Raw genomic sequence first — 16,632 nt, forward strand, 5'->3', positions numbered from 1 at the left:
CATGAGTTCATTGAGGAAGGAAGATGAGGTTCAATCAAGTGAAAAATTGACTGAGCTTTTACAGTTGACAATGACAATAACAATATTTTCTTTTAAGGAAAAGTGGAGCAGGCTCAGTCACACTATATGAATTTAATGCCATTTCCAATCATGACTGCTGTTCTATCCAACTGGTGCATTTATCGCCTTGTTACAATAGTGAAAGGAGACTTTAACTCCAGTCAAAGGCTTCTAGGATGTGTTGATGCAGCCCAGTCTAGTTAAAGGCTAAGTCCAAAAGCTTGGATTGATTAAAAGGAATTTTGTGAAATAAGACATTATAAGACAAATTGTTTTACAACGACCACTCTGTAGTTGTATTAGTAGAGTAGGCTTTCTATCTTCACCACCTTCACTCTGTTTAAGTAACTGTGCAATTTTCTTTGAGAAACACATTTTCTACAGTATGGTAAATTATGCCAACTTCGTGTGTTGAAAAATAATTTAATACATCCGACAGGTCAGTGAGCAACTGTGAAGACTTATCACAGTGCCAGTGTAAATGTTGAGCAGTTATTTACAAGATATTGCATTACACCAACAGATATATTGACAGCTGTGGCTTGTCTGTGTGGAGTTTGCATGTTCTCCCTGTGCTTGTGGGGGTTTTCTCCAGGTCCTCTGTGGGTGGGAATGTGATCATGACTGTTTCTGTTACATGTGTTATATCTAATGTTGTATGTGGACCTGTAATAAACTTGCAAGTTGTTTACACACACACACACACCACGGATATTTCACTATTGTGCTCCTACCATCTTGTAATTTACTTTCCACATTGTATTATGATAAAACTGTATGGAAGAACTTATTATAACTAATTACTGTTGCCACCTCTGTGAAAATGGAGCCTGAGGTGCTTTGAAGTTACCAACACCTACCTCTCTTTATTTATTAATATATTTTTTTTAAAGGAAGAACATTTACCACAATTGGGAGAGCCCAATGTCGCAGGGCCACCTTCTCCCTAACACAGCATTAGGATCTATCATAAGCATCTTGGTTATCAAATTCCCTCTGTGGACATTTTGATAGTTGTGTAAAACTGGTAAATGAGCAGCCACAGGCTAAACAAGCTAAAACTATTATTAGTATCCTAAAGTTGGGAGAGTTTAAGATGTTAGGAAGTGAGTGTAAAATACTTTTTCTAAATGTGCAGAGCTTTGTATTCCTTTCTGTGCTGTTTATGGCACTAAAGAGAAGGTTTTTATAACAAGGGGGAATAAAACACCTACCGAAGATAGAGGTTTAAGGTTTCCATACAATAATTAGTGTTACAAGTTTTGATTCAGCCTTTACCTCTGCTTGGAGTATTCCTTTTAATGATTTTTGTGTCTTTTACTCTCAATTGCAGCAAAGTACCATTGTCTGTCACAACCGAGTGGACCCCAACGGCTCACGCTACCTGCTGGGGGACATGGAGGGACGTCTGTTTATGTTGCTATTGGAGAAGGAGGAGCTCATGGATGGCACAGTGGCACTTAAAGACCTGCATGTGGAGCTGCTTGGAGAGGTCCTCTATTTATCTTATTTTCTGTGCCGCTTTATCTCTGACTTTACTCTGTTTATTGACCTGCCTGTCCTCTGGCATTTCTCACGTCTATTCCTCTCTACTTGTCTCAAACACCATTTCTGTTGCTTGTTCTCCTTGGTGCTTTTTCCTTTCAGTTACCACTCTGTTACGATTAACTTTTTAAAGGTTTATAGCCGTGACAGGAGGTAATGAATCAGTCTACACAGAAGGTGGGTGCAGGGAAACATATTCTACCCTTTTTGTTGTATGCTTACAAGGGTGTCATATCTCTACTGTGTATATAGACATTGACTGTATGTCAATACTGTGCTGGAAGCAAAAGGACATATTAGAGGCAGGAAGCTTTTGACTCAGCTTCTTTTTCTAGTGCCTTGAAAAGCACTACGGAAAGTTAAAAAGCTTTCTCGATAGTCTTTTGAGTAATGCTGGAGCTAGAAACAGTCACTTGCCAATAGGACTGTTGAATTAGATTGGTTTTCAAACTGTATTGTTGGGAGCAGTTTCCTCAGTCAACAGAGAGAACCAACTCTACATTAAAAGATCAGACAGAAATACCTGTCCTTATTGTTTATCAGTAATACCATGTGAGACAATGTTCATAGTGGCAAAGATACATTTAAACAGTTTATGTATCAAACTGAGTGACATTCTTTTATTATATTACTTTAGAAAACTTCCCTTCACTCTCTTCCTTTTGGCAAACAACAAAATTGAGCATTAATGACATTGTTGGTCATCATTGTTATGATTTAATGTGTGTGTGTGTGTGTATGTGCGTGTGTGTGTGTGTGTGTGTGTGTGTGTATGTGCGTGCGCGCGCGTGTGTACTAGTTGGGATGTAAATAATCACTGATTTATTTTAATTTTTTTATTGGGTAATCTGCCAATTTTTTCCAATTATTTGTTTAGTATTTAAAAGGTAAAAAATGATGATTTCCCATCTGAAATTGCCTAAGGCTAAAGTGATATTTTATAATTATAATTTAGTTTGACCAACAATATTACATAAACAAAAAATTAATGTATTATCATCTAACGTACACTATTCATGTAGTGGTAAATGTGACTTTAAAAACATTTCAAATACACAATTATGCTATTATCAAAATATATTTTTGTTTGTCAATTCATTCTTTAATGTTTGTGCGTGATCAGCTGTAGTCGGACAAAGGTTGGTTCATAAATGCCAAAATAATATGGGTGGAACTACTTTAATTAATAATGTGAGTAAATGTTTTTAGGCAAACTTAAAAAAAATTGATTCTAGCTACTTCAGTTTGAGGGAATTGGGGTGGCCTATAGCTGGTAGGGTGGGTTTTTCCAACAATCTCAGTTTCGGTGGATTAATACCTGGACCTTCAGTCAAAGCACATTTTTTTTAGCACTTTCTAAATTGTATGGGTAACAGGATTAATCAATTTGATAATTGGCCTATTGATTTAAAAGCAAAATAATAATTTCTTGTGGACATATCCTTAATACCTACTGTGGACATGACATAGAGACTGACCTCTTATTGTTTCTTGCTTTATTGACAGACATCTATTGCCGAGTGTTTGACCTACTTGGACAACGGTGTGGTCTTTGTGGGCTCCAGACTGGGCGACTCCCAGTTAGTTAAGGTAAGCAGCAATCTGTTACAATTAGGACATTTATAAATTCTATTCCAGCACTGAATACAAAAAACTATTTTTCAACATAAGGGAAATAAAAGAATCTAACAAGCTATTAATCTCCTGTTAGAAGCAAAAAGTTACATTTTAATTCTTGTCATTTAGTATTTCTATTATTATTTATTATTATTATTTTTATATTATTTATTATAAAGTAAATTTGTCTTTGGGCCTTTGTTTGCACTTCATTATCTTGCTGTTTTCAACTTTAAATTTGTGGTGTGATATTCTAAATATATAATATAAAGAACCTTACGAGAAGTCTCCACAGAATTACAAATGATATGCTTGAGTGTATATGTCCATTCCCACTCTCATTGTTCCATTTGTATCTGTGCAGCTCAATGTGGACAGCAATGACCAGGGTTCATATGTGGCAGTCATGGAGACATTTACTAATCTGGGGCCGATTGTGGACATGTGTGTAGTGGACCTGGAAAGACAAGGCCAGGGCCAGGTAAAAACTAAAAGCTATATCCTTTACTTGTGTTTGAGACATCCATAGGTTAATAAAGACATTTTGTAAATGTGCCAAATTTAAAGATATCTTTATTTGAAATTATGACTAGTCAAAATGTTATTAAAGCTTTCTGTAATTTAAATGTTGATTAGTCATAATGTAATTAAACATATCTGGAATTCACATTATAGTGGATAGTCAGAATTGAATTGTAGATATCCTAAATTTGTTTTCCCATTCAAATCAGTGGAACATTCTGACTACTCAAAATGTATTTACAGATATCTTAAATTACATTTTTGACCAGTTATAAATAAATTTCAGGTATCTGAAATTTTAAATTCTGTCGCTCCAATAAATGCTAAAACACCGCGATGGCGACAGTGACATAATTTCCGACATCCACCAAGAAATTGTGACTAGTCGAAATGTAATTGTAGATATCTTAAATGTTCATTCTTACTAGTTAAAATGCAATTATAGATATCTTCTATTATAAATTTGACTAGTCACACTATAATGTTGACTAGTCCAAATGCAGTTCTTGATATCCGAATTGCAATTCGAATATTGAGCTGAAAACTTTTAGATTATAAAAAGGCTTGCTATAGAAAACTAGATTAGTCAAATTTGAGTGGTCCCTCAGCAAACCAACTTACATGTGTATTTAATCATATTCATAAGTGTCCCGCCCCATTCTTACACAAAAAGATTATTTGACAATTATTTGTCTAAACAGTGCGCTGCTGTCAAGATTGATGAGCCAGTGGTGATCAGTGTTGCCAACTTGGCAGATTTGTCACTAAATTTAGCGAGTATTTAAATCTGGCAACTTTTTCTGGTGTTATTGGAGACTCTGACCTGAAAGCACGTATCCTTTTCACTCTTCTTAACGAGCAGCGGGTGCTGCTGTAGGCCCCTCCTACGTCTCAAAGCATTCACAGGCGGCCCAGTCCTTGTGCAGCAGCCCCTCCCAGCTGCAGTCAGAGCAGGATATGTTCAACCCTCCAACGCATCCAGACTGCAAATGAAATAAATCGTGCATGCACAAACTCTCCACTGGTATTCATACCATGAGACAATACAGTAGAAAGAAATGCATATAGACAGACTAAATGCAAAAATACATACAAAAATATTTTTTATTATGTTTTAATGCATAACATCATTTTCTAAAGGTCGAGAAAAAACGCTTATCAGTTTGTTTCGGTTGAAATTAGCTATGAGAAAGCATGAGTAGCTCTCGGCCTTTTTCATTTTGTAGGGATCAAAAGGTTGGAGACCCCTGGCTTATACCAATATTACAACTGACTCCTTTATTCATGTTAACAATGTTTTTTCAGCACAATTAAGCATGTATCATATTAGACTATGACAGGCTGCCACAGTCTAGATAATTGATGAGAAACATGGTACAACTCAAACCTGCCACTAGCAAGAGTAGCTGTATTGAGTATTTACAGTAGGTTCTTGCTGACATTAAATATAGAGTTTCTTGTATCTTTTAATGGGCAGTCTGGTGTTCTTCATTTGTCTCATCTATTTTTTTCTTGCCAGTGGGCCCTGTACAGCTGGCATAAACATGCATGTGGTATCCCACTTTTGTCTAGTTATCTAGGGAAGCTGCTACAACTGATGTTAAAGTGCATCTCTGAAACGCAAAGCAGGCTTTCTTGTTCCATTCCAAAAAAGCAGACTGCTATGATATGCATTTCATGTCATCAACTTCAGCACTTCTGTGTACTTAAGTTTTATTACCTCAGCAGAAGTCAAAGTATTTGTATTGTGAATACAATGACTGTGTTTACATTCACTAAAGTTACTGGTACTCTGAGGAATCAACTTTCTCTGGTAATGGCAAAGTGTTCACATGCACTCAAGAAACCTGGTTACTGGAAATCTGTGTGTTTGTGCATCAGAAGAGTAATCTGATTTCTCTTTTACCTCTGACTTATTTTTGAAAGCCTAACACATATTTTTAATGGTAACAGAAAACACTGCTCTCTGGCTTCTTTTTTTGTGTGTACTTGTGTTGTCGCAGAGTGACAGCACAAGGCAGAGAAAGGGGGGAAAAAAAGGGGGGGGAAAGCTTATCCACAATGGGAACTCTCTGAATTTAAAAAATCTGCAGGGAAAGTGATTTATTTAAACTTCTAGGAGCACTTTGTGTTAAATCTTCTTTTGGTTTTCCACACAGACCTTGTTTTATACATGAGGGGTCATCGCCACATTAATTATCTCTCCTTTCATTCAACCATTCAGTCAGCTGTGTTAGTTTTACATTTTTATTTTATCTGCAAACTGTCTTATCTGTCTTTTTTAGTATTTTACGCTTAACTGGAAACATATAATAGTATGAGCCATTGTCTTCTTTGTGTGGAATCAGTTAGGCAGAGGGAAATTAAACAGTAAAGCAAATAGAGGTGCAGCTCAAAAGGTTTAGCTGGCATGGTTTGACACCAGGCTTCAGGGTACTTTATATGACTCAAAAGGCAGCAGCCTACTAGAGTGCAGAGTCTATGGGTACAGACCAGCACACTATCAGCCAGTGACTATATTCATCCACACACTAATTCCAGTCTGTTGAGGCCCAGGACTAAACCCAATCCCATTTGTTTTTATTTGCCATTTGCTGCACATCCACAGAGCATTTGACCTGATTAAGTGTCTCTGACACATTCAGTAGAAAATGCATGCACATGTTTCAGGGCAAAATACAATCAGTATTACAAAGTCAGAGATAACCTGGAAAAGGACTGTATTCACATCAACCGCTACAAACCACAGTAATATAACTTACATAAATAACAAACACACACACCTGATATGTAACCTGCAGGTTATCAGGATTCAGTCAGTCTCGTAACATTGTGACTGAGTGTTTTTGAGAACACGGTGGGGGATTTAGATGAGCTGCCACATTTGCATTGCTTATTTCTATTAGAATGAAGCTGTTGGGTGGCATGTGGTAGGGGTTGAGATTATTATGGGCTGTGACATTAATCCTGTTAGTGTACCATGACTGGATGAATAAAAACATTCTGATAATTTCCAGTAAGACTGTACAGAAACTAGAACTATTTATTTAAGATACTGGATCCCAATACTGTCATGTACTTACAATTAAAAAAAAAAAGTTCTAGTATATACCGATCATAAAATACAAAGCTGTTACTTTCTGTTTTGTTTTGTTTTTTCTAGCATAACTTGTGCTTTTAGATGACATCAAAAACTACTTAAACTTAATGCGAGTGTTAACAAATTCCACTACTTCTACCTATGAGCTGAAGAAGAAAGTCACTACCGCTGTTTGCTACTACTAATAGTAATAGCAACTCAAGCTGAAATGGTTAGTCAGTCGGGGGGGAAAAAAAGTAAGACTATTTTCACATTCAATGAATTGTCATTTTTATAGAAGGAAAAAAAATTCTATTTGTCTCTGCTATTTATAACTAAACATCAGTTTTTGACTGTTAGTCAGACAAAACAGGCAGTTTGAAGACATTGCCTTGGTTTGCATAAAATAGCCTTTTGTTCTCCTTTTTAACATTTTAATTGCCCACACAAAGTAATTAGTAGAGAAAATTAAGTTAGTGTAAACCACCTTTGTGCAATTAAAACCGTAGTCTTGAGCATCTAACTGCTTGTGTTTCTTGCCCCATTGGACTCATTTGTCATTTTATATGTAGCTTGTATCACAGCAGGTGTTGCCCACTAATTGTAATCAGTGAGTACAATGTCCATTGTTATTATTACTGCTTTGAATGCAATTTAAAAGCCATGTTGTAGTAAGCTGGAGTTTCCATTTACAACCCCAAGCTGTGACAATGTGTAAAGCAAATAAAAACAGAATGCAATGATTTACAAATCTCATAAACCCATATGTTCTTCACAATAGAACATAAACAACATATCAGATGTTGAAAATGAGATGGTTTAACATTTCATGGAAAGTACTAGCTCATTTGCACCTATGTCCTTATTGTTTTGTATTTTATCTCAGGAGAATCTTATATGTGCGTCATTGTTAAATAAATGAATAGGATTTAAGAGCAAGCTGTTGATTTTCTCTTTATCATAAAAAAGGTTTAAAGTTTTTATTTATGCAAATTCACTTCACAATTAATACATGGTGATAATTTTTAAACAAATAAAAATGACATGATAAGCAACATAAACAACCATAACCCTTGTGTCTCTTGTCTTTTTTTGCTTTCAGTTGGTGACATGTTCAGGTGCATTCAAGGAGGGCTCTCTTCGAATTATCCGCAATGGCATTGGGATTCATGAGCATGCCAGCATTGACCTGCCAGGAATTAAAGGTATTGTGTTTGGGTGGGTGTGTGTGTGTCTTTTCAAACACCTCTTTCTCAAGTCTAGTCATTATCTGGAACATAAGGCTCTACTGACTTTACAGTAGAGCCACTTCAGCTGCACCTCTGCTTGCTTCGCTCGGCCTAAGCAGTGGCTGTTGCTCATCCTATCTCAGTGTGTGAGTATGAGTAAATGGCTCACAAGTCAGAGGTCTTGGTTGGTACATTCTAAAAGAACCGCAAAATGGCCAAGGTTAGGTTCAGAAACATTTGTTTTCATTTAGTAAAGCAGTGAGATCTGCAGTAGTAAACTGTCAAGTTGAAGAATTCCAATGTCCAATGTCTCAGACATTTAATAATGTCAGAGAACTCTTAATCCCAGAAAATTAGGTTCATCTCCCTAGACTCAACACTGATGCTTAAATGAGACACTCGGGCTAGTTAAGGTCCGTTTGCACTTGTTATGCATCAGCTGTTATTGACTATCTCTGCCCTAAAAGTCCCAGCTGCTGCATCCTGCCCCTGGCCTCTTGATTAGAGGCAGTTATTCACTTAGCCAATCAATGACTCTCTGAGTGGAATCTGCACCTGTACATCCCATGTTAATATTTAAGAAAAGAAGTGGAGAGCCAAAATTAAACTGGAGCTTCTGCATAGGGTTCCAGAGGTAAAAAAAAAAAAAATCCCATTCAAGGTCCCATGGAGATTTTTACTCGGTTCTAAAAAACAATTCAGCTTTCGAATACAGCCTTTTTCAACAGTAACACAACTGCGTTAAGAAAAGCGCCAAACATTTAGTTTTGCATTGGCCATAAAGAACTTTTGCATTACTCATGCGCCCTAGGTGTTTCAAGCTAAATGTCACAGGTTGGTGATTTACTTGGAATATGGGGAACAAATCGTAAGCAACAGGCATGGTTTTTTGTCAGAGAATAATAAGAAGCTGCGGATACTAGATGGGTATTGAATATTTTCTTGTGCTGTAGAAGGTTGTAGAACATAACTTTTTTCTAACACACTATTTTCGAATTGTCCTGAAAGGTTTGTGGCCTCTCCGCTCTGAGGCAGGTCGAGAGACAGATGACATGCTGGTGCTGTCTTTTGTGGGTCAAACACGGTAAGTGTTTGCTTTACAGTTTTTAAGTATAGCATCAATTCCAAATGATGTTATCGTAAGAGAAGGTCTTTTGTTTTGTGTTTTGTTTTTCTAGAGTGTTGATGCTGAGTGGTGAGGAAGTCGAGGAGACTGAACTTCCAGGCTTTGTGGACAACCAGCAGACATTTTACTGTGGAAACGTGGCACACCAACAACTCATTCAAGTTTGTGTAGACACGCATGCACACTTCTGTTGCATGAAAATGTAATAGCGCTGTTTGCAATTTCATGATTTTTCTGCATGGATTGGTCATGAACTCTGACCCGGTCTTCACCAGAGTCACAAATATCATCAGACACAATATTTCTTAACTATTGTCATTACTTATACACATGACTCTATCTATGAAGTATTTGTGCTACTTGTACAACCAAGTTCATACTAGGAGTAACATCAGATTTCATGAATTCAAAATTAATTATTTATTATTATTATTGTGGCTTTTCTCAATTTAATAAGGTGTGCTTTACTGAATCTGAATCATACAAGTTTGAAAGGGGAAGCCATCAGCATGAATAGCATAAAAGGACTTGATGTATTTTTACACTTGGTTGAGATGAATATTGCACTTCATTTAAATTCAAGTTTCAGTCTGCCCTTTTGAAATGTGGATGAAACCTGCTGGGAATTCTGCCAGCCGTTAGACCTTCAATCATAAATCTTTAGGTTGTTATGACAACATCGCTTGTGTTTTTAGGTTTTAGCATTTTAGCAACTTACTTGCCTGTCAGAGTTGGTATATTTACAACGAATTCATATTTACACTTTCACTACTCTGACAGTTGTTGCACAAGTCTCGCCTTCAGGCTTTTAAGATAAAGTCAGGTTAAGTAATCAAAGTTGATAAAAATAAAAAAACTGAAATATCACTTTGGCCTAAATATTCGGACCCTTTGCAAAAACACTTTTTTTCTATACCTTGACTAGAGTCGATCTGTGGTAAATTACATTGATTGGACATGATTTGGACAGGCACATGCCTCTCTGTAGAAGGCCTTGCAGCTGACAAGGCATACTGTATCAGCGCAAAAGCCATGAGCCAAAAGGACCTGCCTGCAGAGCTCAGAAACAGGATTATTGCAATTCACAGATCTAGGAAAGGCTACTAAAACATTTCTGTTGCACTGCAGGTGCCCAAAATCACAGTGGCTTCCATAATTCTCAAATGAAGAGCTGTCATTCTGAAACTCGGTCCAATCTCCACAATGGATATATGCAGAAGACTCCTTCCATTTGTGAATTATGAAGGCAACTGTGATCTTGAGAACCTGTAGTGAAAACAAATGTACACATAGCAATATTTTTCTTATGCTAACAAAATTAACAATAGCTGCGGGGCTACTTATAGTGCTAAACCTAGTCAGAATAAATGTCTAAGTCTGCAGATCTTTGTAGCTTTTAGTGTCGTTTTCACTCATTATTTTGGTCCTCCACACTCCACATAGACTGTGTTTGAGAGCTTTGTTGCTTTAATTAGGCTCACAATAAAAACTATAACCAGCGGTTTTCACTAAACAAACAATGAGAACCAAACTGTGCACTACTTGCTAAACTGCTAAGATCTAAAGACGTTTCTGGTAACCGATGTAAACAAGCATTTGGTAAGATTATTCTAAATATTCTTATCTTGGGGTTGGAGATCAAGCCAGACGAAAAAGACCACAGTATAATAGTCATCAACAAAGCTCCAAAGTGATGTTTTTGTTGCCTATGTGCCAACATACACATCTGACGACCAAAGTCAGTAGCACAATATACAGTAGGTGGTGTATTTTGGATTCTACTTAGCAGTCACAAGGCAGTATTGGTTTACCATTTTGGTCCAGACTAAATGTTAAATCCTTGGAGGGAAAGCTATATTTATTGTCTCAAGAGAATTCATCTTTAAACACCATTATGTGAGTGATATTTTTGGTTTTCAATGAAATGGGTTAACAACTATTGCATAAATTGCCATGGAATCTGGTACTGACAACTCACCAAAGGATGAACTCTAATTAATATTTGCGCATCGTGAGCCCCTGTGCTCTAATACAGGTCTATCAGGTCAAAAGATTCCAACGTTAGGTGTGCAAATACCATAAAAATATTCACATCTCCCTCGGCTGTACTTTATCTAGTGGTAATGTGTGCAAATGTGTACTTGTGTAGATGGCAATATGCTAAACTAGTTACAGCAAAACAATCAAAACTGATTTAAAAACTATGTTAGCAAGCTGATGTGTGCGTTTATCTAACACTGTTTTCCTAATCGGTAGCCTCACAGAAATGCTAGTGTGGCTGTGGAATCGTTGTCTTGTTTGACAAATCATCTCCCCAGTCGTTTGGACATTGATTCTATGAAAAACATGTCCTTGAACAAATTCATACCACTATGTCAAATTTAAATTGGTGATTTGACAGTATAATCTTAATAACTGCTTTTAAGAACTCCATTAAGGAGCCTATCCTAACTATATATTAGAGTTTCACATTTCATTACACCGCCACATTTGTGTGTGTTTTAACAGTGCAGCACCTCCATTTATAGTTTGTTGTTGGACTTGCTGCAGTTTGTAAAGGAGGCTCCTTCAGCATTTTTTTCTTAATGTTCTGCTTTTTCAATGCTGTATGCCAGCACATTTCCACATTACAATATTATGTTTTCAATATATTTTTTTCTATTATTGTTAACCTAAGAGGGTTTTCTCTGGTTTGTACAATACAAATGCAGGTAAATTATGTTTTTATAATAGGACTGGAAAAAAAAACAATTTCAGATAATGCATGACACTTCATAATGAAGCCATATTTCTTTACATTTGGATTGTATTTAACTGCTTTTTTTTTTATTAATACATTTGATTATTTATTTTTTTTAGAGATCAAAATGTCATGGTGGTCTTTTTTTTCTTCTCAAATAATACACTTTAATTTTCTCCTAAATATCAGTATTATTACTAAAAGTATTACTTGGTTTCATGGTCTTTTTTCCTTTTTAAAGAGTGCAAAAGCAATCCTGCTATAGAACTAAACAGACCTAATGAGGTTTGCTTTAAAACCATTTCATTTACAGTACAGTATCTCACATCAGAAGTATGATGTAAAGTAAAGTCACTGTTAAAGCTAGAATCATCTACCTCCAGATCACGTCAGGCTCTGTGCGCCTGGTGCTCCAGGACAGCAAGACATTAGTGAGTGAATGGAAGGAGCCACAGGGCAGGAACATCAGTGTGGCTGCCTGCAACCACACTCAGGTGGTGCTTGCTGTTGGACGGGCCCTCTACTACCTACAGATTCTGGCCGGAGAGCTCAAACAGATCAGGTAAGACCAGTAATAACCTCAGTTAAAATGATTCAGGGGGCCAAAACATTGAACTCACCTCCCATTATGAGCTCTATAATAAACACTTAGAAGAATTGGCACCTTTCTGACAGTTTCAGCTTAAAAATTGAGAAACTACAAACTTGTAATGGGAAATTCATGGCAAAGCTCCATTGTCAGATTGCATTAGATTGTAGCAGTGAACCTAAAGTTATGGCTGATTGGTGTATATGTACAGTAACTAACACTTTGGTTTTTTACTTACAGTTGTCATTTTTATCCTGCCTCATTTTCATTTCTTCTGTCTTGTTCTTGAAGTTTGAGATGATTTGTATCCTATTTTTAAGTCTGCTGTGAATGGTGCAGTAGAACTGTATAATGAGATATTAGTGTATATATCTCTTATGTTGCTGGCATGGTTTACCCTTGAGGATGACTTTGAGCCACTATTGCAATAAAATTGCTGTGTGCCACTATTTTTACAAATATTTTAAAAAGTCAAGGATGTACAAAAATTATTTGTATAAATGATATTTTCCAGAGAAAGATGCAACTTGTTAAATTGGCCACCAGGGCTCACCGGAGCTATGAACTAATGTTTGGTGTACTTTTAATCAGCAACTGTTTTGGTAGTGTATGTCACAACATGCTGTGAATAGTTACATTTAAGGTGTTTACTCAAATGCTTTTCTATAATTCAATTTAGGTGTAAACCTACAGCTAGCTTTGTTCCATCACAATGCAAGTGTCAGGAATTTTTTTCTAGTTGTTTTTTAAAGATTCATATTTAATCCATCCTAACTTTTGTTGTATTTTTATCTTTTTTTAAAATTATGTTTACAATACTAGTCAAAAGCTTGGACACACTTTCTTATGAATGGGAAAGAAATTCCTTTATGTTTGGCATACATATATTAGCCTGTTGAAATGTCACAGAATCTAAATTCAATAATTGACATCATTACAAGTTTGCATTCATAGACTAAACACACACATTGTATTAATTCTTTCAGTGCTCTGCCACAAGGCATTGTGTTCATTTGAGTGATGCAAAATTTGAATTTCTTACTGGCTGCCACTTCATTGTTTTTACAAATTAAAACTATTAGCCAGAAGGATGGATTTGTCTTTCATTTACCTGTTGATGGATCCAACCATTTATGCCAAAAGTCTTCCTAATACTTAATATCCCTGCAGTGCCAGAAAAGGGAGTAATCAACTCCTAATAATTGCTATGTGGCAAGGTGAGCTTAATACAGTTTAAACAAGCATGGCTAAAGTCGGTTAATGACTAATAACCAAATATTCCAGTTGTGGCCAACCTTGAGACAAATTATTGTTCACATAATCAGTTGATTCTTAAAAATGTACCTGAAAATTAATTGTTCTCTGACACCTTCACACAGTGTAAATTAACGGCTCAACTTACCAAATGACCATGTAACATTTCTCAATTTGAACCCCACATGAGAATAAGTAATTTACAACTTATGCTCTGTCAGAAACATTAATAACAGTATTTGCCATTATTTGAAGACACTCCACGATCACAAAATGTGCGAGCCAGCCTGCTTTTCTTTGTCTCATATTATCTACTTCTTCCTCAGTACCACGGAGATGGAGCACGAGGTGGCCTGCCTGGATATCACACCTCTGGGAGAGGGTGGCAGTGAGTCACCACTGTGCGCTGTGGGTCTCTGGACTGACATCTCAGCCCGTGTGCTCAAACTGCCCTGCTTCACAGCCCTGCACAAGGAAATGTTAGGCGGAGGTAAGAGAATGGAGTGCATTTACAAGTGAGAAGGAAAGCTTTTCCTCGTTTATGTTTGCTGAATGGTAGCACCATAAAGAACCGGTTAAATTAGTTTTTAAAAATCCATTACACATTTCAATAAATCAATGATTGCAAAGGCAGCCACAGTGAAGGGGGAAATTAAAATGTGAGCATCTTTTCTTTGGTAAGTGAAGTTAGGGCCAAAAGTAACATGGAAAATGAAAAATACAACAAAATACGTATTACAAACTATACTTGCCTACCGAGAGTTAGTTGGGATTGGAACAGTTTCACCAGTGAGGTCGTGGGTCGTCTGATGGTTTCCTGAAACTGCGAAATTGTCTTGAGCTGATAGTCGGTTAGCTATAGTGATGCTGGTAGATGGATTTTTGTTAACTTTGAATTTAACATAGAAATCCAATGACTAGGTCTATAATAGCAGCTACGGTAGACTGCATCACAAATATCAGAAATTTCAATTAATAGCTGTAAATGTAATCTCCCATTAAGTACCATATTTTTTTAGTATGTACTTGATGAGTACTTGAGCATTTCCTATGCCTCTAACCCAAATGCTTTTAGAGCACCATTTAAACACTTGACAAGTATTTAAATGTTAAAATATTCAAGAGACAACTTGACTACTTTTTTTTTTTTTTTTTTTTTTTTTTTTTTTTGGTTAAACTTATGAAAAAGTCAGCAGTCACTGGAGACAAGGTTTCATAACATGGTGAACTAGCACAGGCAGGACTCTTTCTTTCCAATAAGAAAGCTTCATCCATAAAAATTATCTATACTATTCCACAGTGTCACACTTTATTTTCCATGTGTGTTGGATTGACAACTACTTATTGCTCAAACTCTGCAAACTGTGTCCATCTCTTCTGCAGACTGGCCTCCTAACGAGAACAGTCCAGCTATAGACTTATAGCTACAATATGTAACTTCTTGGGAGATTTTTATTTTTTAAAATACTGCTCCAAAATTAATATGGAGATGGGCTGTTGAAGCATCTTGTGACCCAGTTTGAACCATACTCCCAGCGGTACAGAGATAATCACTTCTAAAAGTTTTTGACTGAGGCTCTCTCTTGTAACCAGTCAGAAAATGTTATTTCAGTTTGATGTGTTTTGGAGCATTCTTTTCCATTGGAATTTTACAGGGATATGAAGCCTAGACAGAGTATGGCAGCGTGTAGTAGAACAGGGAGAGGGTGGGGAGGATGTAGCAGAGAGGATTCATTTCATCTCGTTCTACACATGCTTATGTTGTGTACTGTAGCTTTTATAAAGTGCATATTCATGAAACCATTAAATTAAATGGTATTTGCACTGTATCAGTTTTTTTAACATTTATTATGTTTTTAATTTAGAGTAACTTTTTTTCTTTGTGTATTTTTGATTCCAATAATGTGCTTATGCCTGTGTTATAACATAACATAACATCACTTACTTAAAATAATTAATGTCCATTTCCATGGAAACCTACAGTCTTTCAAATAGCCACATTTTTTAACACTGCTGCTTTGCAGGAAGTGAGTCAACACGCACTTAATCAAAGCCAATGTTTTGATGTAATTGGCCTGTGCTGAGAGAAACTGATGTTGGAAAATGGAGAGGACTTTTATTTATCCTGGAGCATTCAATTATTTATTTATTTATTTTTTTAACTTCCCAGCCAGCCTGGCTGATAACCCTTATTGATTTTTCTGACTAAGACTTTTTTTTGTGGACATTTATCATTTTGGTGTTCATCCATGACCCTGTTATTCCAGAGTACAGGAAAAATAAATCATTTGTTTGTGTGTGTCTTCAGAGATCATCCCTCGTTCAATCTTAATGACCACCTTTGAAGGCAGCTACTACCTCCTTTGTGCCCTCGGAGACGGAGCGCTTTTCTACTTCGGTCTGGACCTGCAGACTGGTAGGTACTAGAATGGGACCTTCTCAAATGTTTCAGACTGGTTAGGGCCTCCAGGCAGGATTAGGGGCAGCTGTCTGGTAACATTTTACTTTCAGAAGATTATGGTACTTCATGAAGAATTGCATAACTTCCACCACTATGTTTAGATGTAACTGCAAAGAAAGTTTGCTGCCCGGAAAAAAATGATGTTTGATTAAAAGCATGCTGTTTAAATACAAAAACAGATTTAGTGATGTAATGATGTGCTGTGAGCAAACAAGGTCAGAACTACCAGAAAAAGTGATTTGTAAAATCACTAGAGTATTCCAAGTTGCCTGCTCTAATTTAAGATTACCTAAGGTCCTTTCTGTGACTTTAATTACCTTAACACTTCTCCAAATTAAAGTCTTCCAATTGTTTGGTCTTTTTGTCAACATGCATGATCAATGTACTTTCAAATAACAGAAGAAAATCCA

General features: G+C 36.4%; 1 protein-coding gene across 1 annotated transcript in view; it reads left to right on the forward strand.

Annotated features, from left to right (window-relative positions):
• The window catches only part of ddb1 (damage-specific DNA binding protein 1), a 42,121-nt gene that overhangs the window by 6,910 nt on the left and 18,579 nt on the right, over positions 1 to 16,632 (forward strand). The window contains exons 7-15 of the mRNA XM_067495714.1: positions 1,394 to 1,552; positions 3,112 to 3,195; positions 3,587 to 3,703; positions 7,926 to 8,028; positions 9,061 to 9,136; positions 9,231 to 9,339; positions 12,302 to 12,480; positions 14,088 to 14,251; positions 16,070 to 16,177. Coding sequence (XP_067351815.1) covers positions 1,394 to 1,552; positions 3,112 to 3,195; positions 3,587 to 3,703; positions 7,926 to 8,028; positions 9,061 to 9,136; positions 9,231 to 9,339; positions 12,302 to 12,480; positions 14,088 to 14,251; positions 16,070 to 16,177 — 1,099 coding nt within the window. The remainder of the gene's footprint in view (positions 1 to 1,393; positions 1,553 to 3,111; positions 3,196 to 3,586; positions 3,704 to 7,925; positions 8,029 to 9,060; positions 9,137 to 9,230; positions 9,340 to 12,301; positions 12,481 to 14,087; positions 14,252 to 16,069; positions 16,178 to 16,632) is intronic.

This window comes from Channa argus, chromosome 2 (genome assembly GCF_033026475.1).
Source record: "Channa argus isolate prfri chromosome 2, Channa argus male v1.0, whole genome shotgun sequence".
Taxonomy (NCBI): Eukaryota; Metazoa; Chordata; class Actinopteri; order Anabantiformes; family Channidae; genus Channa; species Channa argus.